This window comes from Parasteatoda tepidariorum, chromosome 5 (assembly GCF_043381705.1).
Source record: "Parasteatoda tepidariorum isolate YZ-2023 chromosome 5, CAS_Ptep_4.0, whole genome shotgun sequence".
NCBI classification, from domain to species: Eukaryota; Metazoa; Arthropoda; class Arachnida; order Araneae; family Theridiidae; genus Parasteatoda; species Parasteatoda tepidariorum.
Genome location: NC_092208.1, coordinates 9,786,175 through 9,811,379, shown reverse-complemented (window position 1 = coordinate 9,811,379; position 25,205 = coordinate 9,786,175). Strand labels below are relative to the sequence as shown.

The window sequence follows — 25,205 nt, the reverse complement described above, 5'->3', positions numbered from 1 at the left end:
TCTCTGCATCTTCAAATTTATAGATTTTAAATTTTAGAAACACAGTAAAGAAAGAGTTGAAGCCATAAAATAGCTGAAAAAAATACAAAAGCAAATAATTTTTTCGTCTTTTTTTCTGCAGAATTATGTTCGAAAATACTTTTCTTGTTCGGAAAGGAAGGAAATAAATACTCCTAATTTTTCTGTTCTCATTTCGGAATTAAAAAAAAAAAACGCCAAAGACTGGCTTGCTACAGCCAGAAATTGTAATTGATAAAATCAATTTCGTGGTGGAGGTGGTCAGGTCAATTCCATTTTAAAAATTATATTTTTCGGCAACCTAAATCTATGACTTTCCATGATTAATAAAGCTATAGTAAATGAAATAGCTGAAATATCATCCTTAACTTTGACCATTTTTCAATAGACAAAACTAGGAAACAAAATTCTCAGTATTTTCCCAGTTTGAAAAAAAAAAAAACTCAAACTTTCCTGCATTTTCCCTGTTATATTAGGTGATTTCTAAATTCCCTGAATTTTCTGTGGAGAAATTTCATCCCTGCAAAACTAAAATAACTAATAATATAATTATGTAAAGAAAAAGAACTAGTTATTTTGCAGATAATAACCACTAAGGAGAAAAAGTTTTTGATTGTTTTTGTGTGTGAAATTTAGAAAACTATTGTAATTGTCTTAATTTTGCTCTCCCCCCCCCCAAAAAAAATATTTCTTTTTTGCAACACTTATAAAATTTTCCAATTTTTTTAAAACTATAAAAATAAATATGAGCAACATTACACCTCAAACAAAACATATATCTGCAGCCCTGTTCTTAAGCAAATAAAGTTATATAACAATGTAGATAAGTTAAATAATTAATTCAGAAGGTATTATGAATAGCATAATGTTATTTTATTAATTCATTACAATTTGAATATTTTTAACTTGTTAATCACTATTAATTAGCTTATTACTCAACAATTTTTCCATAGAAATTAGTGCAATATTTTAAAAAATTGTATTACTCATTTTATACACCGCAGTGTTTATAATAAGTTGTGCAAAATTTAAGCATAAATTTATTTATCAAATGAAAACCATTGTATACATTTAAGAAGGCAAGGGAAACTCATTGAAATTTTTATCATGGTTAATGTTTCAATTTACGCATTTGTCCAAGTTAAAATTTAGAAGTAAAAATTATAAATTAGAACAGATTGAACATGAATAAACAAATTAACTAATATCATATTTCTACTTAAACACAATTATATTGAATTATATTAAAGTGGGAAAGAATGAGGGACAAATTAATTTTATTCTTGACTATTTTTCAAACTCTATTTGTAGAATGCTAGTTGAAGCATTTTCAATTAACCACATTTAATTTATAATGTATAAGTTATTTCAGTGTAAATGAACAAAACATAGTGTAAACATAAAGGATTTGAAACACTTCAACAAGTACTAATTGCAATATCATAAATAAACAGAAAATAAACCAGTTGACACATTTTTAAACAAAAATAAATAAAGATATAAATCAAACATAACATAAAACACCCTTACTTTTAAAACAAAGTACGACAAAGCTAAAATCATGCACTAACATTAAACACACAAATAAATGCATTAAACAAATAGGGTGTTATAGTCTAAAGGAGCTATTTTTTATTTATAGAGCGATTCACAATTATATTTGCAGAGAAACATTATTCTATATTAGTTATCAGGTTAGCTTTTATGGTTATCTTTCGCGGCCCTTTCTGCACAATGGGAGAGGCAGCTCTCGAGATGTCTCTGTCGCTCGGGCTATCGACTTCGTATTCGTTCAGACTACCTTCGGAAGATGCTATGGANAGGTTCTGGAGATTGCTGATTGGATCGAAAATGATCCAGGTTAGGCAAAACTGGTATTCCACCATGTGGTCGCTATATATATAAAAAAAGAAGCATACATTTTACTCATGCAGCTTAATTCAGAGTTTTAGCTTTGAAGTGTCTAAGAAAATGTTGCAAAATATAAGCACTGTCAGACCCCGACTTAAGAAATTCTTAGAAACCGAAAATATTATTCGCTAAATCGAGGATAATTCACAATATCAGGAGCAAAACTTTTAAAAAAATTGACTAACCTTAAATCGTAATTAAAAATTGACTAACCTTCAAAAAGTGTTTTTTCGACACCATGAACCGAAGAAATTTACATCTTGTTGCATAAGGTAAGTTTCACAGTTTCCAAAGCATCAGAAAAAGTAACAGTTTTCACTGGAGATTCATAATCATAGATTTCTATATCAGAGTCGTTATTCATTGTTTCCTACCTCTACTTCATTAACTTCATAAAATTTGTTAAAATACAAAATTTGTTAAATAGGGAATTTATTAACCCCTTAACTGCCGAGTAAAATTTACGTGATTCACTCTCCAGTGCCACCGTTTTTCGCTCAAGTGAACTTTCTTAAGCGGTGTTTTGGTGGGGTAAAATGATGCACGCGTTGCAACTTAAAAACAGTTTACTTTTACAAGACAAAAAGGAAAGAAAGAAAATACAAAATTTAATAATAATATACAAAATTAAATAATAAAAATAAAAATAATAAATTAAATAATAAAAATACAATATAAAAGATGTTAAAACTTAGCTGTTGTATGATAAATCCTGAAACATGGTTGTACACATAAACCAACATCACATTCATTGCACTGATAGCGGGATTCACGACGAATTTTTTTCTTGAACAAACAGCACATTTTCGCGATGCATTTGAAGACGTTGATGGATAGAATAAAAAGCGCCAAATACACACGGGAAATAAAATCGAAAAAAGAATAAACCCGACCTTACTCAAAATGAGACAAGCAAACGATTAATACGATATCACTTTTCCATAACATCCTTTTCCCATTCCCCCTCCTCCGAAATTAGTAATATATTTGCAAAGCAAACACTTTCAAGGTCATTTTACTGCATTCTGAAGTAGGGGTGTAGTTCTATTTATAGCAGCGCAATGCAAAGCATCGTACTTCGGGAAAGCGTATATATACGCCTGCGGCAGTTAACACATCGTCTGGCCGAGACGTATATATACGCCCGCGGCAGTTAAGGGGTTCAACCGGGATTCGATTGTAAAAATAGAACATTTTAAATAGTCATATTCATTTTAACCAGGATAATTCTGCCATCCAATTTTTTTACATTCTCAACATATTTTTCTCCAACATAAAAAATTATATTAAACAATTTATTATCTCTATGTGGCTATAAAACTATTAAGAGAAAACAAATTGCACAACATTATAATCTATATTTTAGCAATGTTTGTAATATTTCAGTCATTTGCCCGCAGAGATGCCAACTTTCCAAACTAGCTATCAGTAACCAAAAGTATAACACAAAAATATATACAGATAGTGTTTACCAATCAATTAGTAGAGTTTTTAAATACTACTTAAATAGTAATCAGCAAAATTTTTAAAACTAAGTAGATAAGTGAGGAAAACATTTCAAACAGATTATGGAATCTCTCATAAATTGTCTTTTTAATTACTCAATCCTAATCATAATTATGAAGTTCTAATTACAAATAAATCATAGTAGTTGCCATATCTGTTTTCCCATGTTTTAACACATGCAGGATGTAACTCATCATCCAAATACCTTTACTTTTTTGCATGATTCTAAATTGTACATAATTATTTTACTGTGTTTGCAATTTTTATCTGATATTAAATCTGAATTCAATTCAATCCATAATATTTTATTCAATGGGTAGTTATCATGGAACAATATTAAACTATGATTGTTTGAGCAGTATTAAATTTTATTTTCGTAATTTTTTTTTTTTTTTTTTTTAAAGAATACAAGAATGTTACAGTTGTTAATAATCTGGGTAGCTGCTGACTGGAAGAAATAGCTGAGATTGTTGGTAAAAACAAATGTATTATTAAATAGTTTACAGTTGAGATTACATTAGGATCGTATATATATATATATATATAATATGCAGGATATGGGAAAAAAATGTATTTCTTCATAAGTCTTGTCCCGTATTGGACTGGTCGTGCCGAGTAGAACTCCAAGGTCAGGCATTCGGTTAAGCAGGTCGGTGACCACTTTGATCAGCCTGTGTAGGGACCGAAGGTATGCGGTATCAGTCCTCGTTAAACTGTTCCACCATGAAGTACTCGACTTCTCGAGCAGATCGTCGGGCTACCAAAGCAGGGGAGCCATCCTCAACAGAGGATAAAAATTGCGATGGCATGTCTTCAGATCATCCTCAGGGATATTTCCCAGACCGTCACCAATAGCCCACTGTGCAGCTCTAGAGTGACGTACATAAAATACCTACCTAATTCAAAAGTCCGATTCTTAAACCATGTTAATATTTAATACTAAAACAAACTAATCCAAATTAATTGAATACTTTGAGATTATAGCATAGGAAAAATTCAAACATTAATTCCTTCATCACATCTTTCTTTATCAAGTTTTTATTACAGGAAAGGTTTAACACAGGTTTAAATTACAGGAAAGTTAAATAGTTTTCTTTTTACGACTGTAAGTTAATTTTTATTTTGACTAACATCGGGAAAATTTTATTATGGGTTTTAAGTTGGTATATAGACCAATGATTCGAACCTTTCTGTTAACTGGTTGAGATATTAGTTACCTTATCATAGGATTGCATAAATTCTGGCGTCGACTCGTATGCTTGTATGAAATCTGCAGGAGGAAGAATCGGCCTCTCTTTCCTGAAGGAGTCTCCGACTGGACTTCGAATGGGGTGGGCCAAAGTGTGTCGTTTGTTCTCAGNCATTTATAAAGACATTTATACATTCATAAAGATACAAATATACATTTTACTCATGCAGTTTAATTCAGAGTTTTAGCTACAAAGTGTCTAAGAAAACGTTGCAAAATATAAGCACTGTCGGACCCCGATTTAAGGAATTCATAGGGATCTAAAATATTATTCGCTAAATCGAGGATAATTCACAATATCAGGAGCAAAATTAATAAAAAATTGACTAACCATATGGAATATCTAATAAGCAAATAACCAAAATAAATCATTGGTATCTATACCAACTTAAAAAAGTTAGTATAGATACCAATGATTCAAACCTTTCTGTTAACTGTTTGAGATATTAGTTACCTTATCATAGGATTGCATAAATTCTGGCGTCGACTCGTATGCTTGTATGAAATCTGCAGGAGGAAGAATCGGCCTCTCTTTCCTGAAGGAGTCTCCGACTGGACTTCGAATGGGGTGGGCCAAAGTGTGTCGTTTGTTCTCAGTCCTGGACTCAGACATAGTTCGATTTCTGTAACCCAAAGCTACAGAAGAATGATAAATTTTGTCATGGTACGATTTTTTGTTTTCTAAAAAGATAAAATACTTAAAACAAGAGCTTACCTGACATTCCTCCATCCATACTTCTAGAGGTAAATCTCTTATTGCTCATGGTGCGCTCAAAATGAGGAGGTGGTCGATCAATGAGTGCACTAGCCATACGTGTTTGATACTGTGTACGACCAGAATATCTGAATTTGGACCCAAAGCGAGGTAAGAACAGGTTAGGTTTAGGAGGTGGTTCTGGCATCATCAACCTTCAATTGAGAGAAAAAACAGAGCATGTAGAATAAAATTTATAAGACAGGGTTCCCACAAATTTTATTTTAACTCCAAAAATCAGGGAAAATTGCAATTTTTTTTTTTACAAAAACCTGGAATATTCCTGTATCATAGCTGGAAAATTACAAGTCTTAAAATTGTCAGTAACAGTAATCAGATACTGAGATTCGAGTTAAATAATTCTAACATCGATTACAATTAATTTTTATAAAAATTTCCCATTTTAGTCAAACTGAAATGTTCCCTTCCTCATTTAATAATATCTTTTTACACAGAATATTTAATATTTCACATTACAAATAAAAGAATCAAAGTTTTCTGATGAAAGTATGGTTTCAATTTTCATCGAAATTTACCTGGAGTACCTGGAAAAGACAGGGAATTTTTTTCTGAAATTGAGTGGGAACCCTGATAAAAGCGTAAATAAAGCAAGTGAACTACAACTGTAGTAATTTTAGTAATTCCATTCTAAATAGGGATCTAAACTTCTGAAATTTGGATGTGAAGCATAACTCAGAAAATTTATTTCAACAAGGAAAAATCAATCTAAGTTTATGTAACAAGCATGTGTTTTTAAAACTGAAACAGTAGATGAAAAATATATAGCTTATTTGTTTTTTCATTACTATTTAAAAAAGTATAATACATAAATAATTAAGAAAAGCATGTTTTTTTCCCTTAGTGAATAAAAAAAAAAGTTTAAAAAAAAGTTGTATTCTCACATCATACTTCTTTAGGTTTAACCTTGCTTTTCTCATTAGAAACAACTGTCTTTTATAAGAAATAAAATGTTTAAAAGGAGTTTCAAAAAAGAAAAAAATTTTAATTTTTTTCTGCTTTGACATGCATTTATAATACCTTAATTAAATATACATTTACATCAAAAGAAATATAATATTGATAAAAAATAAAGTTTAGAAAATTTTTTAATTTAAGTTTCGATACTGTTTATCAAATGTATATTGATGATATGTGCTATCAAATGTTTGCATATTGAGGAAAAATAGCAGAAGATAACATAAAAATTTGAAATAAAAACAAAATAATTTTTTTTTTAGGAAAAGTATTTTCAAGTGCCAAATTAAAAAACATTGAAATACCATCTTTTTGAATGAATTCTTTTTGAATTAATATTAACTCAGGAATGTTGAAAATGTTAATGATTGAACTCCGGAACATTGAATGGTTAAGATACTGTCACAATTAATTACAAAATATTTTTTCTTAATTATGCTACTTATTTGTATTAAAGTACTTGTTAAAATGCTTTTAATAATGTCTACATTTATTTATTTTTATTTCAAATGTAACTAAACTTTTTTTCTTTTACTATATGTTTTATTACCAATAATAGAACATATCTTAGTGATTAAACTTTAGAAAAATTGTAACGATAGTTGTAAAAACTGAAATAATCTATAAAAAAGTCATAGATAAATTTTTTTCTAGCTGAAAATGGCCTATTCATAAACTAATTTTAAAAAAATAGCAGAGCAGAAATTTCAAACTATTACCTGAAGAAAGTGTGATGTTCAACACAAACTTTCCAAAGTCTTTTTGAAGCACGATGACTGGGAAGTTTAAAACCAATAGTACTTTCAAACTGCTCAAACTAAATATAAAAGATACATTCAATCATTCATGTGATGATTAAAATAAAAATATGAAATTAATTAACAAGGAACAAAATTACACATATAAATTGTAAAATCACAGATAAATTATAAATTTAAACGGGACACATTGTCTAAGGGGACAGTGTGTCTCCTGATGAAGTGTTGTTTTTGCTGACATACAGATTTTTAGGGTTTCGTTTTTCTTGTCTTTGGTTTCTAACTTTTTATTTAATTTTTTTACAAAATTAATTATATTCTAAAATTATTTTTGTGTTTGTACAAATATTGATTGTCTATGTGAAAACATAATTGGTTATACCTCTGTCTGTCAGCATTTTTAACTATAATAAAAAATTATAATTGTTTTTTAAATATATATAAGATGGTCCCCGCACCAATTAAATTTATCGGATGGAGCCAATGGAAATAACTTAAATATATTTTGTAACATGTCAGTAGAATTTTTGAGTGATAGACCTGGGAATCTACTCAGAGGTCTGTCTAGGTTTCTTTAAATGGTACCTATTTTGTGAAAATTTAGAAATAATTTGTGAAAATTTGAATTTATGTTAACAAATCAACAGAAAAGATAGTAAAATAAAAAAATATTCTCAAAAATTGTAACTACAAAAAAAAAATCTTTTATGACCGGTAAATTTCTAGATACAATATTTTTCCCATATGCTCAAAAGAATTTTGCTACTGGAAAATTTTGGGCTTAAAATTGTATCCAAATTTAAAAATCATTGTCCTTTCAAGTCGTGTGGGAAGCGAATTCTTTTACTATGTCATAATAGGAAACCACGGGTGGGTTCCATTGCAAATCGAAATGCGTATTTAACTCCAAATTTATAGTTTTTGAGTGGACACAACAAAAAAATTTAAAAAAGCAGGGGGGATTTTAGAACTTGCTTTTTTAAAAGTATTTTGTGAAACTATAATTTTTCTTTAAGTTGGATTTTAGAAGGTACCGTTTAATGGTAGTAAATTTGCCCTGGACAGACTCCTGCTACTAATTTCAAAAACAATCTAAATGGGTAGTATTAACATTATAAGAAAAGCATTAGTGATGGGAAAGTTAAAACAAACAGAAAAAAGAAAGGTGAGGGAACAATAAACAAGGTTAAACTTAATTAGGAAAGATTAAAAGTATATAAAATATTAAATTAAGTAACTCTACGAGTATCAAAAAATTTAGTGCAAACAGCCATTTCAATATTATAGGTAAGCATCATTGATCAAGTGTCACAACAGAGAATGATGCACTAGACATACAAATAGAGCCTTTTTTCACATTAAAAAAAATTAATATTAATGAAAATAGTGAAACCTGAAGAAACATGAGAATGCTAAAAACAATCTAAATAAATAATAAAATGAACAAGTGCTCACCTCACCAGGACGAATTTTGATGTAGAAATTGTTACGTTTGTATGAAATTTTCAGTATCTTAGGCCAAGCGAATCGATTGATTCTCAGCCGATCCCTGAACACAAGTAATCCCGAAGCACAGACACCTAACATAATTTCTACACCTTCAGAATCTTTAGCATCGTGAAGATCCACTCCGTACATGGCTAGTTTTTTGGCATTTTCTAAATAATGTAATTCTGACTCAGCTGGAGTTTGTCCCCTGAAATTAAGAAGATAAACTATTAAGACAATGCCAAACAATTGCATGAATATTGAAAGAAAAAGCAATACAATGAGTGTTTCTTTCAACTAGCCGGGGTGATTGTGACCCTAACTCAAAAATCCTGAAAATGTCCTGAGTAAAACTATTAGGGACGCATTTCAAAAAATTAATGTCCTTATAAATTTAAATCATTGATATTTTCAAAACGTGAAATTCTAAATAAATTAAATACAGTATAATTAAAATTATTAATTATTTATAAGTTTACTTTTATCTCTAATCACATTTATTATTCTACCAGAAAAAATATTTACTAATGAAACAGATGCGCCAAGCATAAATTCTAGTAGTTCTAATATTTGTAAATATAATATACAAGAATTTTTATACCTAAATGTGATCGATGATTTTTGCTTATGTTTTGTTTTTGTTTCATTCCAATATATACTCAAAAGTTATTGTAAGTGTTAGTAGTGCTTTTTTTCCTAATTTTTTCTTATTTTTTTGCTTTTCTACACATTGTTTACAAAAAATGATAATAACAAATGTTAGTAACCCGCCATGATAAATAATTCAGGCAATTAAAAAAACCTTTTAAAAAGTTTGAATAAGCAAAATTCCCTTTAAAATGGAGGATTGAGTAGATATTTTGCTTATAGTAGCTCATAATTTTCTGATAACTGTGTGATAACCATTTTACACAATAAAATATAGAATCATCTATCATCGTTGATGAATAAATCATCGCCATCTTGCTCAGGGTGCATAGCCAAATTTTTCAACAAAAAATAAGCCCCTTTTAAGCACTATATACATTAACAAAATGCAAAATAACGAAATGGATTGTGGACGAATGAATTGTGAAAACGTTGAATAGAACAATGTGAAAAGCACACTTTTGCATAATACATGGCAAAAAAGAAAAAAAAACTCCTTTTTGAAAATGGAAAATTAAGCACTTTTTAAAAACACCCAATGAAAAAAGCACCTTTAAGGGGTTTAAAAAACGGAAATAAGCACCTTTAAGCATTTTTTAAAAACGCTACGTACCATGTTGCATATTACTTTGTTCAAATGTTTTGATTATTACCTGTGCTGTCGATGGAGAACAGCAACTTTTTCCTCGAGCTCTGGAGTTTGATTGGGGGCAAAGCGAAAATCGGACAGGTAGTTGTCTGCGTGTTCTTCAGGGTCGTAGTCTCCGAGCTCTGATTGCACGAGATAGGATCCTAGGAGTGCGTAAGTTATAAATGAACATGGAAGTCTGCAACGAATCAGGCACAGCAAGGTTGAAGGAGGGAATAAAAAATGACAGACTAAACAGAAATAATTTTTAGATTCAATCTAAAACAAATTTTTTTCAACTCACTTTCCAGACAGAATATCATTCCGAAGTTGCAAACACAATAGGTACCTAGAATAGAAACAATGATTAGTTTAATCACAATCAGTTAGTAATTACAAAACTTTCATTTTTTCCTCCAATTGCAAAAGGAAAGTGACAAACTCTTACAGATTTATTCTGAAAAGAAAAATGTTCGATTTAAAAAGAAATATCATTGTTATATTATTTATCAGTCATTAGGTACTACTTAGTATAGAGTGACTTCACTAAATACAGGAAACTACGTGCACTTTGGACCCAGGACTTTCAAATTACCATGTCCTTTTTAAATAAAAGCATGTCCCTTCTTAAAATAACATAAATTTTTTAGAAACATTCTAAATTTCAAAAAATTATAAATTCTACATGAAGTAAAACAATTCAACACTTCAAAAATTTATAAAAATAAATTAATTAATTAAAAATAAAAACAAACGGGAAAAGTTGATGGAAAGGTGGTTTTGAAAATGGGGGGGGGGAAACTCACAAAAAATTATCTGTGATATTGAGTACAAGATTAATTCTCTATCTATTAATCAATCAAATAACATGAGCATTTTATAAGTATTCCTTCTATTAATAGACACAACAACGGATTTTAAAAAAAGAGAAGAGTTAGTTTTGAAATCAAACTTTTTATTAGAACTGATCAAACATTTGCATTGAGGAAATGCAGGTATGTAATTTGGTAATCAAAATCACTTTTTTTCTTCTTTTAGTTTGTTCAGAGAAAAGTTTTTTTCAGAGGCGCAGAAAATTCTCACAGCCTTATATATTCTCAGAACTTTTTTGTTGTTGTTAATATTTTAACCAACTTTTGAATAAACTAGCATGTGTTAAAAATTATATGAAATCAAAATATATTGGAATAGTAGTAATATATACAACTATACTTATGGAATTAAAGGTAATTAATGAACAAAATAATATATTAAGTTATTAGTGTTTAATTTAATACAACAGAAAATATTATTTTCCTTTTTAGAAAGTAGGTTGATAAAGCTTTAAAAATGCATATTTTAATATTTAAATGATAACTTACATATCTTACTGGTACAAAAATTAAATTTTTAAGTTAGCAAGAAGATTTAAAAATTGGTTGGAAATTTTTTTTTTTTTTTAATAACACTAAAAATTATCCCAATGGATCTATTTTACAAGAGCTTTGTTTATTGAATCAGGTATATTCCGCACTACTGGTTTGGTTTAGCTCTGCCTACATAAATCTCTGCAGGCATAACTTTTTTTTGACGGAGAACCAGCGAATGTTGTCCCAATTTTTTTTTACCCTCCCACTATGGTTTACGCTAATTTGACATGCAATAATAGCACATAAGTGAAATCACTGGCACACTATATTAAGGTTTTGACATAACTATACAACACTTTTTATTACTTGTTTAATTCAAATTTTCTATCAGGGTACGCAGCCAGATTTTTCAACAAAAAATAAGCACTTTTTAAGTACTCAGAAAATATTTTTAATCACTTTCCAAAAAAAAATTTATAATTAGGATCTGTGCAGTTATAAAAATCATTTTTTTGTATCATTTAAAGTTCTTAATTTATGAACTTTTATGTTCATAAATTAAGAACTTTAAATGATACAAAAAAAAAATTTTTATAACTGCACAGATCTTAATTATAATTTTTTTTTTGTTTTGGTTGTTGTTGTTGAAAAATATTTTCAATCAGTAAAATCAATAAAATTCAAAAATATTTTCACAAACTTCACATAATCATGATAAAATAACTAGTTTCTCATAAATATTGCAAAGAAAATTGTGAAAATCATGCATTTTTTGTAATTTAGAAAAACAATGAATACAGCAAAGAAAAAAAATATTTTTAAAAGATAGAAAATTAAGTTACTTTTTACAAACCCCAAATAAAAAAAAGCACCTTTAAGAGCTTTTAAAAATGTAAATCAAAAATAAGCTTTTTAAAAATGCTACACACCCAGTCTATGGTGTAAGCTTTTAAAATGAAATCAGGAAGACAAAATATTCTATATAAGGCATATTTAAGTTTCATCTTTTATAATAGTATAGTTTAAAAAGTATCTAATAAAATAATTTTTTATTATTTAATCAACTTAAAATAAATTTTTCAACAAAGGATATTTTTTGAACAGCATTCAATAAGTAAATTTAAATACTTTTTTAAAAATCTAAAATGTTCATTGAATGATAATTTAAAGAATTTGACAAATCTGTTTAAAGAAAAATTTGTGTGATGAATACTTTCAATGCATAATAAACTAAATGTAAATTCCTTTTTTTAAAAAAAAAAAAAATTCTCTAGTTCTCTTAAATTTAACTTTTGTTAATTTTCTATTTTTTGAATCAATATTAACTTTTAACATTCAATCAGCAAGATTAAATAGAAAATACCATTTTAGGACAAGTTCTTTAAAACAGTAATTAATGTGAAATATTAGGCTACGCGCAAACAGCTTTTTCGCTCGTCAATGAAATCGATGCCTCACAAAAACAAATTGAAAGAAATTTAATCCCACCACAAAATTTGTAGGCTACAAGTCGTTTGTGGTTGCTCCCTTTTACATGGTAGACTATACAGGATGGGGGATGGGACTGTGAGAGGACCATCCATAGGGTTAGCAAAGGAGATAAGGATTGATAAATTTATGAGGAATTAAAATGCAGAAAGCCTTATCCTAACAATTTGTTCTTTAGGAATGTAACATTTCTTTCAATTTGTTTTTGTGGGGTATCGATTTCATTGAGGAAGGAAAAAGCTGTTTGCACATAGCCTCTCAAATTATAGTCATTATAAAGACCAGTTTCTGGAAAAGTATTTATTTTGTAGAGCTTGAATGACTCAAGTGTATTTTTTGACAAAATAAGTAAGGGAATTGTTAATAAAATATATTCAAGAGAGAAAATTCTAAATTTTGCATACCTAGTTATGTCTTCTTGCAATTGAGAAGGATCTGGTGGATAAAATTTAACTTCAAAGCTAAATTCCCAAGGACCTCCTAAACAGGGCATAAAAATGATGCTTCAGAAAAATAAAATATGCATAACACAAATAATGAAGGAATTATGAACCAATAGAACAGCTGAAAATGCAAGTGGAGTGGGGAAAAACAATCTGATAGACTTTGCAACATTGACATAATATAAATTTTATCCAAACTATTTCACAATAAATGAAGAATTTCACATACAAGGTATTTTAAGAGTTTTATACAATTAATAATGGAAAAAAAGCTGTAAGGTTTGTAAAATAATAAAAATGTTATACAAAATATTGCAGAGTATGACAAATATTCAACACACAAAGAATATTCAACAATCATTAAAAGAATCTAGTAGACTTTGAAAATAAAAAGAAATGTTACATAAACTATTGTATAATAAAGAATATTTCACACAAATAATATTTTTTTAAAAAAACATTGGATAGAGTTTGCAAAAATAGAAATATTATTCAATATTATAGAAACGATTGCAATCTTTTCCATTCGTAATTAATACTAATGAGCTTGAATAGAAAAAAATTATTATGCACATCATATCTTAAAATTCATGACTTTTAATTAAAAAAGTCTCAATTTTAAAAAGTCTGGAATTATTAAAAAATATATATAATACCAATTGATATAGAAAAACTGTAATTATTACAAAAAAATTATTCACTTGAGTGGTCATTTAAAAGACAAGAATTTTTTTTTTTTACTTTTTTGAGCAAGAAATAAGAGCTGTTAAAATATTTGTTTTTATATATTTTGGGGATCTTGAAATCAGAAAAAAATATAAACCTAAATTCAGGTGAAACAAGCAAAATCAGATACAATTTAAAGCTATGCTACAGCATAGTAAGAAAAATAAATTTGTTACTTGCCTTTATAAAACTTCAGTTCTGCATGAAAGGAAAAAAATGCAAATAGTTTTAAAAAAAAGAATCAGAAAGGAAATAAATGAAACAACTAAATTTATTTGAATGAAAACTTTTAAACCTAATTAGTTTTTACTAAATTTCAATTTCCACCAATACTCTCTAGTTTAACTCTCTACATGTTATTCTTAGCATTTTTAGAACTTTTAAAACTGGTTTTTCACCATCATAAAACTAGGTTTTTGTCTGCCTATGTTGGAAAACTATAGTAGGAAATGGAAAAGTAGTTAATGGCAGATAACTTTCAGTATAATATATCCAGGGATAGTATAATATATTCAGTATAACATAGTATGTTAGAGGAATTTCTTCAATGACTACAAATTTTTTCATTTAGCAGTGCATGGTTCCCTGGACTGCTAAAACATCCAGTCTTGAGGCTGCTTTTAAAAAACTCTTTAATGAAAAGAAATAATAAATTTTAGTGAATAATGACTACTATAATCTTATAACAACAGAAATATAATTAAACTGCCTTGATTATTCTTGCTAATGCTCACTATGCTAAAAATGAAAATGGTACAAAACTGCAATATCAAAAAAGTCCATTGTTTTTTTTAAAAATGAAATTAATTTTTCAATACATTAAAAAGCTGTATTGTTTGGGGTTTATAAATAGGACGAAAATTGAAAATTATTCATTTATTATAATAATTTTTATCAAATTAAAAAAGAATCTTGCCAAATAAATTTGATGCTTTCTTGTTTTTTTAAATAAAGAAAAAAAAATTTGTGGATATTTTTAATATTTTTTTCACTTTTAAAGTCTAATTTTTTTCAACAAAAAATTATAGTGAATTATAGAAAAATAAGAAATTATAATTACTTAACTAATTTATTGATTAAAGAGAATTAATCATAACACCATTAATATATAAATTTGAGAGTGCTATGGAAATAAAATTACTCTTTACTTCAATGGCACTCAGCTGTAGCATATTAATTTAACTAGCAAAAGAGCCTAAAATAAGCGACTATTCAAAAAAATTATTTTCTATTTACTCATTTGTCTTACTGATAAGATTTATAAAAATATATTAAATAAAAATACTACATTAAATAAAAAATGTATTAAACAAAAAATATATTAAACAAAAACTTTATTAAATAGAAAATATTTTAAATATAAATACATTAAATAAAATGCTACTTGCCTCTGACTTGCTTTGAAATTCTTTTTTCATAATTCAACCAATTCTGTTAAAAATACAAAAATGTTAAAAAATTTTATAAATTGGTTATTATACAATGATAACATGTGCATAAAAGTTTGTTTGAAATTTTTTTTAAAGAATAAACGGAAGATTTGGTGTATTCTCAGTCATTTAAAAAGCTCCTCATACTTTTCAAGGACAATTTTTAAAAAAATTAAATATTATATCCTAATTCATTAATTGAAATATTTTTTTTTTCATAATAAATCGACACAGGACACATTTGTAATTTGTCCCCACAAAAATTTTATTAACTTAGACGAGCAAAGCTTGATACAATAATAATCAGTACAGAAAACAATAATAATACAGTCGAACCTCATTAAGGTGAACACGTTTAACATGATTTTTTTTAAAGAGAACTAATTTCCGATCCCCCGTCTAATTGAATACGCATATAATGCTTCAAAGTACTTTTAACGTGAACTCGAATTTCATTACTCTTGGAAAAACTTTTACTTTGAATGTGGACTGAAAATTTATTTCCTCTCTTACCAGTAAGAAAATTGATCATTCACAATTTTATATCAACAAGGGAACGCATTTCAATGATTTGTTGTAGTTTTAATAATTAGTTTATGCTTGGTTATATTAGTTGAATATGTTGAAAGGAGGTGACATTGCAGAACACAATACAAGCCTTTTTGTATTCTTAATAAGACTAGAATTTTCTTTACCTCATTGGGGGAGGGAGATACCTGTTAAGTATGTTTCCAAGAGAAATGACCATCCATATTAATCCTTGATTGATCCAATTATTTTGTTAATAACCCTCTCTAACTGGTGCAATAAAAGAAGTTTACTTTTTGAATTTTGTCTAATAATATATTTTTCTTCCTTTCTAAGCTTATAACATTTATAACTTTGTTTTATTTTTTTTTAAGTAATAAGTTGTAATTATTATGAAAATATGTTAAACAGTTATTAATTTACATATTCATATTAGAAATTTACACTTAGAAAACACAAATAGATATAATAAAGAATGTCTGCATATTGTATGATTTTCATAGAAAAAATCTGCACCGATAATGTGAACTACTTTAAACGTGAACAAATTTTCTGTCCTCCCTCAAATTCATGTTAACAAGGTTTGACTGTATTTATAAAGTACTCCACAAAGAACAGCAAGTTAACGCAAGTTTAATATTTGCAGATCCCCCTCACTAGTTCATTCTTAAATAAACTGGTTTTAAATAATTTAAATACCTTTTTACCCTTCCCAAATTCAATTATGATTGAGTAATGATTAGTCCTACATCAGAAATGTTTATGGAGAAATCTTCAGAGGAAGGTATTGACCCACATTGGACTGTCTGGCCAACTATGATGATGAGTGGTTAGTCCTTCCAATATAAATAATAATTCGTGATTAGTGTTTCAGTGATTAATTTTTCAGTGGTGAAATGCTAAAAATTCCAATATACTTTTTTTTCTTTTAAGAATAACATGAAGTGTTATAGAAACATCTGTTTGGAACTGCATTTGGCTTAGAATTCTGTAGCTTATAACCATTTTAAAACAGAATTGTTTCTAATTAATTTAAATTTACAACATAATTAAAACAACAAAAGGGGCTAGTTAAACAATTCTTTTGAATTAACTACAATATCCGGGATGGAAAGAGTGATTAAGGATGTGTGACTAGTTTTGGTATTTTGTGTCAAACTTTCCTGCAGTGTAACAGCAGCAAGAAATGACATTGCACACAGAAATTCTATTTTTCAACAAGCTTTAAAAGAACAAAAAAATTTCAATGCATAAAAAAAATACAGAAATAAGCAAATTTAGCAATACATAAAAAAATTTTATGACTATGATGAATTTGATAAAAATTTTAAATTTACTCACCCTACTTCCATCCGGATCCCGAAATGTTATTCCAAAATAGTCTTTTTCTAATAAATTCAAATGGTCTGCAATTAGTAAAGCTAACTCCAAACCTCTGGAAGTTCTCTAAAATCAAAGAATTAACATTTTGTAAAGGAAAAATTATGAGGACATACATTTTAAAACATTTTCATAAACATGTGTTTAATCAAATAAGCAAATTAATTTTGAGGTGCATTTTTGCAAAGAATATTATTCCACATTAACCCATCTTAGGCCAAAGGTGCGCAAGCGTACCATCTCAATAAATATTTTTTATTAACACTGTGACATGTATTTTTCACTAATTTTATTTTTTTGCTGATGTCAAAGGTTCTGAAGACATCCATTAGTAATTCAATTCATTAGTAATTCAATTGGAAAAATCACTTTCTGTTGAGAAATTTTTAACAATAAAATTTTTTGAACTTAAAATGGTTATTGACAAATGAAATTTTTTGAAAATGTATAATTATTCCTTTTGAGATTTATCATATGTTTTTATGATGGATTAAAGTTGCAAGTCAGTAAATAAGAAAAATAATAAAACAAATTTCATAAAAAAAGCAAGCGTTCAACTAAATGGTTTTTTCATTGATTCGGTGAATGTCGCCTATATGCAGCATTTTATTTCTTAAATGAAATATAATTTCTCATACACAAATTTTTTTTTTTTTTTTTGCATCTTAATGTAAGTAATGTAAGCATATTTCAATGAGAATAATGCCACATTTTATAAAATTTCTATGCTTGGCCTAAAATGGGTAAAGGACAAAACATGCATGTTTCCATAAGGAAATAGAAAAATCATTTTAATACACAATTTTTGTAAGGATGACAAGTTTCCACAGAGGGAAAAATTTGAAGAGTGTCCTTTTTTACATAAAGTTATTGACCTTAAATTATTTAGTATATTATTACCCTGGGCACATCCGTTTTCGGGCCAATCCAAGGTAACTAACAAATCAAAAGCACTTTAGTACTGCAGTAAGAAAGAGACATATTTAAAGTTCCTACTCGATTTATAGATTTAGTTTTGTGTGTTGTTCTGTATTTTCTGTTTTTGCTTGAGAAGTATTATTTCGTATATATTTTTTACTTAAGGTGTTCTATTTTTTTTTTTTTAATATTTTTTTAGTGCTCCTCACACTATTGTATTAATGTATCTCACTTTGGCCATATTAATGCAATATTAAAAAGCACTCCTTTTTGCGGATATAATTGTGTGAGCTGAAGAACAAATTATATCTTTTTATCATTTTGCATTCGGGCTTTTTAATATTCATTTTAAAATATTTTTTTAAAATATTCTTTTAAATATTTTATTTTTCTTCTTCTCTTTTCATTAATCTTTCTTATTTTCCATGTTTTCTCTAAAAAGTAGAGCGTAAAATATAATGCGTGTAACTAGTTAGTAAAAGTAACACATAAAACATTTAATGCACATGTAGTCACACTCACACCATAAATAAAAGTAAGCATAATAGCGCACAGAACTAAATTTTGTAATATAAGAAAATACAAAATATCACATCAAAATATTTAAGGCTTAAAAGTAATGCATAAAAAAAAGCAAACACTTAAAAGCAATGCATAAAAAGTGAACGAGTAAAAGGAAGGCATATGAAACAGAAGAAAAAGTAAATTGTTACTCATCCATATGTCGTAAATATATACATATTTACACTATGAGGAAAAACTTTTATTCACATTGTAGAAAAAAAAGTCCAATAAAATTTTATAATTCTTTGTTAAAGCTTGTTGGACAGTATTTTTGATACTAGGCTTAATTTTATTCTCTGCACCATAAATAGAAATATCTGACTAACAAAATTATAATTAATGAGTAATGAGAGAAAAAAAGAGTTTTTTAATGGTGAATAAAATACCAACATCGAGGTCGCTCTCAAAATCTGTTCCATCCAGCATCCTAACTCTGCACTGTATTTTCTTGGAACGATTCACACTTTTAGTTCGCTTCTTGTGAATTTCATAGTGTGGTTCATAGTCATTGATGACGATTCCACTCTCTGTGATGGGAAGGGAGGTGTCCATGGGATTGCTGCGAATATCCACCATGCTGAAGGCCTAAAGTAAAGAAGAAAATAAACCATTGGTGCAAATGCCAGAAATTCAATCACACACAATTAAGTCCATTAAAAAATATCTACACTTTATGGGTTTTTACTTATTCAGAGAAGATTAATTATTTAGTGAAGGAAATTTTTCTGAAAAACTTTTTTTTTTAAATTTCCAATGGCAGATCAGAAGACAACTGTAGTTAAAAAACAGACATGAGAAACAGAAGGAAAGATGAACAATACAACAAAAACAAAACTACAGTGAGTCTATAGATCGTTCATTTTGTGACGGGCTCTCCAATACTTCTCCCCCAAATGTCCCGAGTTTAGTGCGGGGCAGTGCCTAATGTGGTTTAGGTCCATTTCTTCTTGGATATTACACAGTGTGCAAATAGGGCTTGGTAATATATTTATACGGAATAGATGTTTGGAAAGGCAGTCGTGGCCAGTAGCGAGGCGAAATGTGGCCACAGACCTCTACCTTGGCCATAGTGGAATATTCTTGATTTTTCTAAAAAAAACTACAGAATAAGATATTTAAAAAAAAAAAAATTGTTTTTGTTTGTATCTTCTATTTTTATAGCATCTTTTTCTCAACGTTAAAGAAATAAGAAGAAAAAAACAGCGGCATTGTATTTTATTATAAATAGGGTTCGCATCGGCAATGAAAATGGAGTGGTCTAACTTTTCCTATAAATCTATTTTTTCATGACCAAGAAAATGACAATGACTCAAAATAAAATCGTTTGCAAAGAATCATGTACCTTTGATGACAATTTTGAAGTCAACGCAGGCAAACTTTAAGAACGACCAGTCTTCATCAACGACCTTTTTACGGTGCAACGGAGAGGTTTCGCTGTTCTTAGAAAAACTCTTACCATTATTAAACTTCCTTTCTCTCTCTCTCTCTCTCTCTCTCTCTCTCTCTCTCAAAAAAAAAAAAAAAAAAAAAAAAAAAAAAAAAAAAAAAAAAAAACAAAGGCTATCGCGTGGTATTTGATTTGATAATTGTAGAAATCGTTTATTTTTCCATCAGGGCGCGTAGCCAAATCTTTCAACAAAAAATAAGCACATTTTAAGTACTTTTCAAGCACTCGAAAAATATTTTTAAACACTATATACATTAATAAATGCAAAATAATTTTCAAAGATTTAGCATGATTATGATAAAATAACTAGTTTCTGACAAAGAACTCTTTTCTTGATTGTATTAGCCATTATAAAATAATCAAGCGATTTTTCGGTTCGATATCAGAGGGTGGATAATGAAGCCTGAAATTGAGAATCTATAGTAAAATGCAGCAGAGTTGCACATTCGAGTGCAAGAATCTCACCGAACCCAGCTTCAATCTTTATTTGGTGACCCTATACATCACAATCTTTTAAAATTTATCAAAGCCATAGGACTTTATTCTCTGCTTTAAAAAATAACACCTTAGTTTAACCTTGTGACCCAATTTTAACCTAGTGTCTGGCGTAGTATAGCCTTTTCTGGCTCTTGCGCCAATAAAATCCAACCAACTCACCGAACCCAGCTCAGTGACGCGCATTTGGTCTCGCTAATATTTCATCAAACCTGTAAAATGATCGGCGCTTTCATACGCTATGGACCAATTGTACACTGAAATGCGGTGGAATAAATTGTGAAAACGTTAAATAAAACAATGTGAAAAGCACGCTTTTGCATAATGCGTGGCAAAAATTGACATAGTAAAGAAAAAAATATCATTTTCGAAAAGGGAAAATTAAGTATTTTTTAAAATCACCCAATGAAAAAAAGCACCTTTAAGGACTTTTTAAAAACGGTACGCACCATATCTAATTTTTCATGTCTGTACTTTTTAGAGTAATATTTTAAAATATATTTTTCTACGTTTTAGAACATATTTAATTCTGAACTTGCTATCTCGAAATTTTTTATCGTCCCTTCAATTTTGAGACATCGAGAATATATTGTATTTTAAGTCATTTAGTGCTTACATTAGTTCAAACAACATTTTAAAGTACTTGGGGTGCAAAGAATTAAAGAACAAAAAAAAGCAAACGATCGTAAACACTTTTCAGATTACAGACTATAATATCTTCTTTTTCCTGATGAATTGGTAATGGACATTCGAAACCCCGTTTGGCACTGAAAGGAAAAGAGTGCATTATAACCCTGCATTTTTAATCATCCATCATCACAGGTACACCTGCCGTATGCGATGACCATAAAAATCACTCTTCGCCCCAGGAATCGAACATGCCAACGCCCAATTCTGGAAGATCGCCTTCAAGAAATGGAAGACATTAATTCGGAAGACCATCTAAGACACGCCACAAGACTCACGCAAACATCTCCGCCTACTTTTACGAACGCAGTATAAAAAATATATCACCTGACTATGAATGTGTATAAAAAGCGTCCTTTTTATATGGGTCGTTAAGTCCGTTGTTTTCCAAGTAAATGATGTCTATCTGTGCTGGGCATTTATGATTATTAGCGTGAAAGGGAGAAAGAATGTAAAGTTAACAATGGCAAAAAAAGTCCTTTAATGTTTGCTTGAAAGGGTGAGAAACGCTAACAAAATATTTAAAAAAATATATTAATAAAATCAATCTAAATATAATGAAATAAAATCATTTCAAAATTTGTTAATGTTAGTGTGAGTTTTTAAACAGGAGATGTAGAGTTCTTGTTTCGATAGAGATGGCTTCCAATAATATATAAAACCGCCGTTGAACAGTCGACCCAATTTCGGGTTTACGACTACTAAGGTTCAACTCTGTAGCCTTGTAGTTTTGAACCCGATCCAAAAGACAAATGAACTCCTGGATCAAGTATAGGGAGAAATCTGCCTTCGTGGCGGACTTTTTGATGGAACTAATGCAAAAACCACGAGAATCTCCCACGGTTAGCCTAACGGCAAGAGGACTCTTAACTCATGATCCGTCTACCACTGAGGATATTATGTCCGACCTCGTGAAGCTAAATCAGATTTATCAAGGCTTAAGATTTCGACTAGCGACTATCACGGCGAGTTTTTCGAACACCTATTATTTTCCATGTTTTCTCTATATTTGTAACTTCAACACACACACACACACGCACACACACACACACATAGATAGATAGATAGATAGATAGAGAGAGAGAGAGAGAGAGAGAGACGCACGCACGCACGCAGGTTTCATCATATTTGTTAATTAGAGGAAGAATCATCTTTTTTTTCAAGTTGTTTGAAACTCATGTGTGTGTCTCTGCATGGTTTGTTACAAATTACTCCCCATCAAGCAGTTTCCTAATAAGAAAAAATATTTTTTTAAATCACCCGCAACGCAAAATGTGGCTTGATTACTAACGAAGTGAGAAAGATTGCGCAGTGAACAAAAATTCTTGAAACAGGCCTTTCCACGCACCAATTATACCCATACTTATCCGACTTCCGACTTACAATCTATTATACATTTGATGTCATGGCAATTCAACATTTAGACCAACTTGGTCCGAACATCAAGGGGCAACAATCTTTAAGGCGTAAAACACAAATATACGAGAAAAATGACACTCTTAAACACTACTTTTTTTTTTGGATAAAAAAAGAAAAAAAAAGTTTTTTTTCTTCTTTTTCATATCATCAGAATATCTCTTTTATTAAACACACTAAGAATAAAAAAATAAAAAAAAGAAACAAGACGAGAAACAAATTGCGTTTAGTAATTGCTTCAACTTAATGAAGGTTGCTAAGCCGGTTAAACATTCATTCCACATTTTGAGAAGAAAGAGTCAAGTAAAATCCATCCTCAGTGGACTCTCGATTTTGACAGATCTAATCTTCAAACCCATTTATGCGACAGATATTAATTAGCAGATGACAACGGGGCTTATCTGTCTGGGGGTCACTTTCAAAAAGGTTCGTGTTGGCCCAGAGCCAGCCGAGACCGGACAGCGGTAGGGTTGGGACACACAAAACAATTGTCCGGGTAGCTAATCAAGGTTATAGAGTCGCTCCTTCAATTGAACCCATCAAATTCAATAGGATAATTTTCTATAGCTTTTCAAAAGCCGCCATTATGCAACCCTTTTTAGATGTATAATGTAACTCAGAACAAGTAATATAAAAAATAAAATAAAAAGTCAATTCCTACTTAGGGTCAACAAAGAAATTTTTTATTTTAGTAACTTTATTAAATAATTAAAAAATTTTCTCCCATATAAAACTGAAATTAATTAAATTTAATTAATGAATTAATATTTGAAAAATCTGGATTATCATTCACTACAAGTTTTTTAAAAAAAAAATTTTTTGAACTGGAGATGAAAAAAAAAGTATTTTATTAACGATCGAAAATTTGAATAAGATATATGGATATAAATAGGGAGAATGTGAATTAATAATAGGAATTGAAACAAAAAGGCAAAAAAAATATATATAAATTTGGTGACGTGAACCACACGTGCTACCACGTCATGTTCTTTATGGAATTTATCTGACACAGCGAATATAAAATAATTAAAGATTTAAATGTGAGCAATAAAGTATTTTTTTTTTTTGTTCAAATGGAGCTATAAGTTAGAAATTATCTCTGATATTTTTAAAATATGTAAAAAACTGAATGGCTTATAGTAAAATTTAAAACAATGACTCACGCTTAACCCATCAGAAAATTCCATTTCGTTTTTTGCTCATCCCTATTTAATGAATGAATAAATAATTGAAAAAACTGTATGAACATCATGTGTCATCTACTACAAGTTCAAAAAAAAAGTGTATTTGAACTTGAGTTGATGAATAAAAAGTATTTTATTAACGATTGAAAATTTGAACAAGATATAGGGAGAGTGTCAACTAATAGTAGGAATTTAAACAGATTTTTTTTTTACTCAATCTGAGACAGTAATCTGCCAACTATAGTTCTAATTGCAGTCAAGAACTAGAACTGTTATAAATTTTGTTCTCTTCCAATAACGTAAATGTTACTTTCATTTGTTTATAATTTATACTTTTTTTTGTCGAAATTCTTTTGCCATAAAGACTATTAAAAGAGGCAGTTTAAACGCCTTTTCACTCGAAGTAAATGGTGTAATTTCAAACTAACTAACTTGCCAATTATTTGATCTTTCCTCTCAACAAGCAGCTTAAATGTACGAAAATGTTTAGAAATTTTTAGAAAATTACCAACTTGTTTTTTTTTTTTTTTTTTTTAAATTAAAACAAAAATTATCAAAATCAATAAATACTTTCCTCAAATAAATACTTTCTTATTTCTAAGTAAAAATAGAATTTTCTGCCAATATTTAAAGCTCGATTAGAACTTAAATATGCGTTATACGCTCGCTCGTAATGCAAAACTTATTATTTAAAGACCAACAGACTTTAACAGGATACAGACAGAACAAACATTCCTCAGACAGGTAGCTTCGATAAAACGCCTTAAAATTATTTTGTAATTTTTTGCAACCTGCTGCTATTGTTTTAAAAAGGCTTCAATTCAAAAATTGTTTTAAAATAAATAAAAGCCACTCACACTTGACAGGTAAAAAAATTAACAAGGAATTTTTCAGCAAACGATTTCGGGCACATTTTTACAATGCGCTTTTTTTTCCCTTTTTTTTAATTTTATATTTATTACTTTTCTAGATCCGAAATTGGATATGACTTTGTTAAGAGTAAAAGAACAATTCTAATTTGCTACACCGGAAATGTTGCGGTTACCGCTGCAACCGTACCTAAGAGAATAATATTAGAGTGCTTGGCCGGAAACAAAATTCATTAATGATTCACTGCACAATTATATTACAATTCCTCGACTACAACTATTGCAATAGGGTTGTCAAACTCACAGAAAGTTCTTATTTATAAAATTCGAAATCAGAATAAAGGAT

At 28.9% G+C, this 25,205-nt stretch overlaps 1 protein-coding gene across 1 annotated transcript in view; it reads right to left on the bottom strand.

The window, feature by feature from the left end:
• LOC107443395 (erythrocyte membrane protein band 4.1 like coracle) overlaps nt 1-25,205 on the bottom strand; it is a 68,477-nt gene that overhangs the window by 25,442 nt on the left and 17,830 nt on the right. The window contains exons 2-12 of the mRNA XM_071180847.1: nt 19,152-19,346; nt 17,241-17,345; nt 15,330-15,372; nt 13,177-13,252; nt 10,240-10,284; nt 9,961-10,134; nt 8,627-8,867; nt 7,133-7,230; nt 5,400-5,593; nt 5,139-5,320; nt 1,820-1,911 (exon numbers count right to left, since the gene is read on the bottom strand). Coding sequence (XP_071036948.1) covers nt 1,820-1,911; nt 5,139-5,320; nt 5,400-5,593; nt 7,133-7,230; nt 8,627-8,867; nt 9,961-10,134; nt 10,240-10,284; nt 13,177-13,252; nt 15,330-15,372; nt 17,241-17,345; nt 19,152-19,337 — 1,436 coding nt within the window. The 5' untranslated portion in view covers nt 19,338-19,346. The remainder of the gene's footprint in view (nt 1-1,819; nt 1,912-5,138; nt 5,321-5,399; nt 5,594-7,132; nt 7,231-8,626; nt 8,868-9,960; nt 10,135-10,239; nt 10,285-13,176; nt 13,253-15,329; nt 15,373-17,240; nt 17,346-19,151; nt 19,347-25,205) is intronic.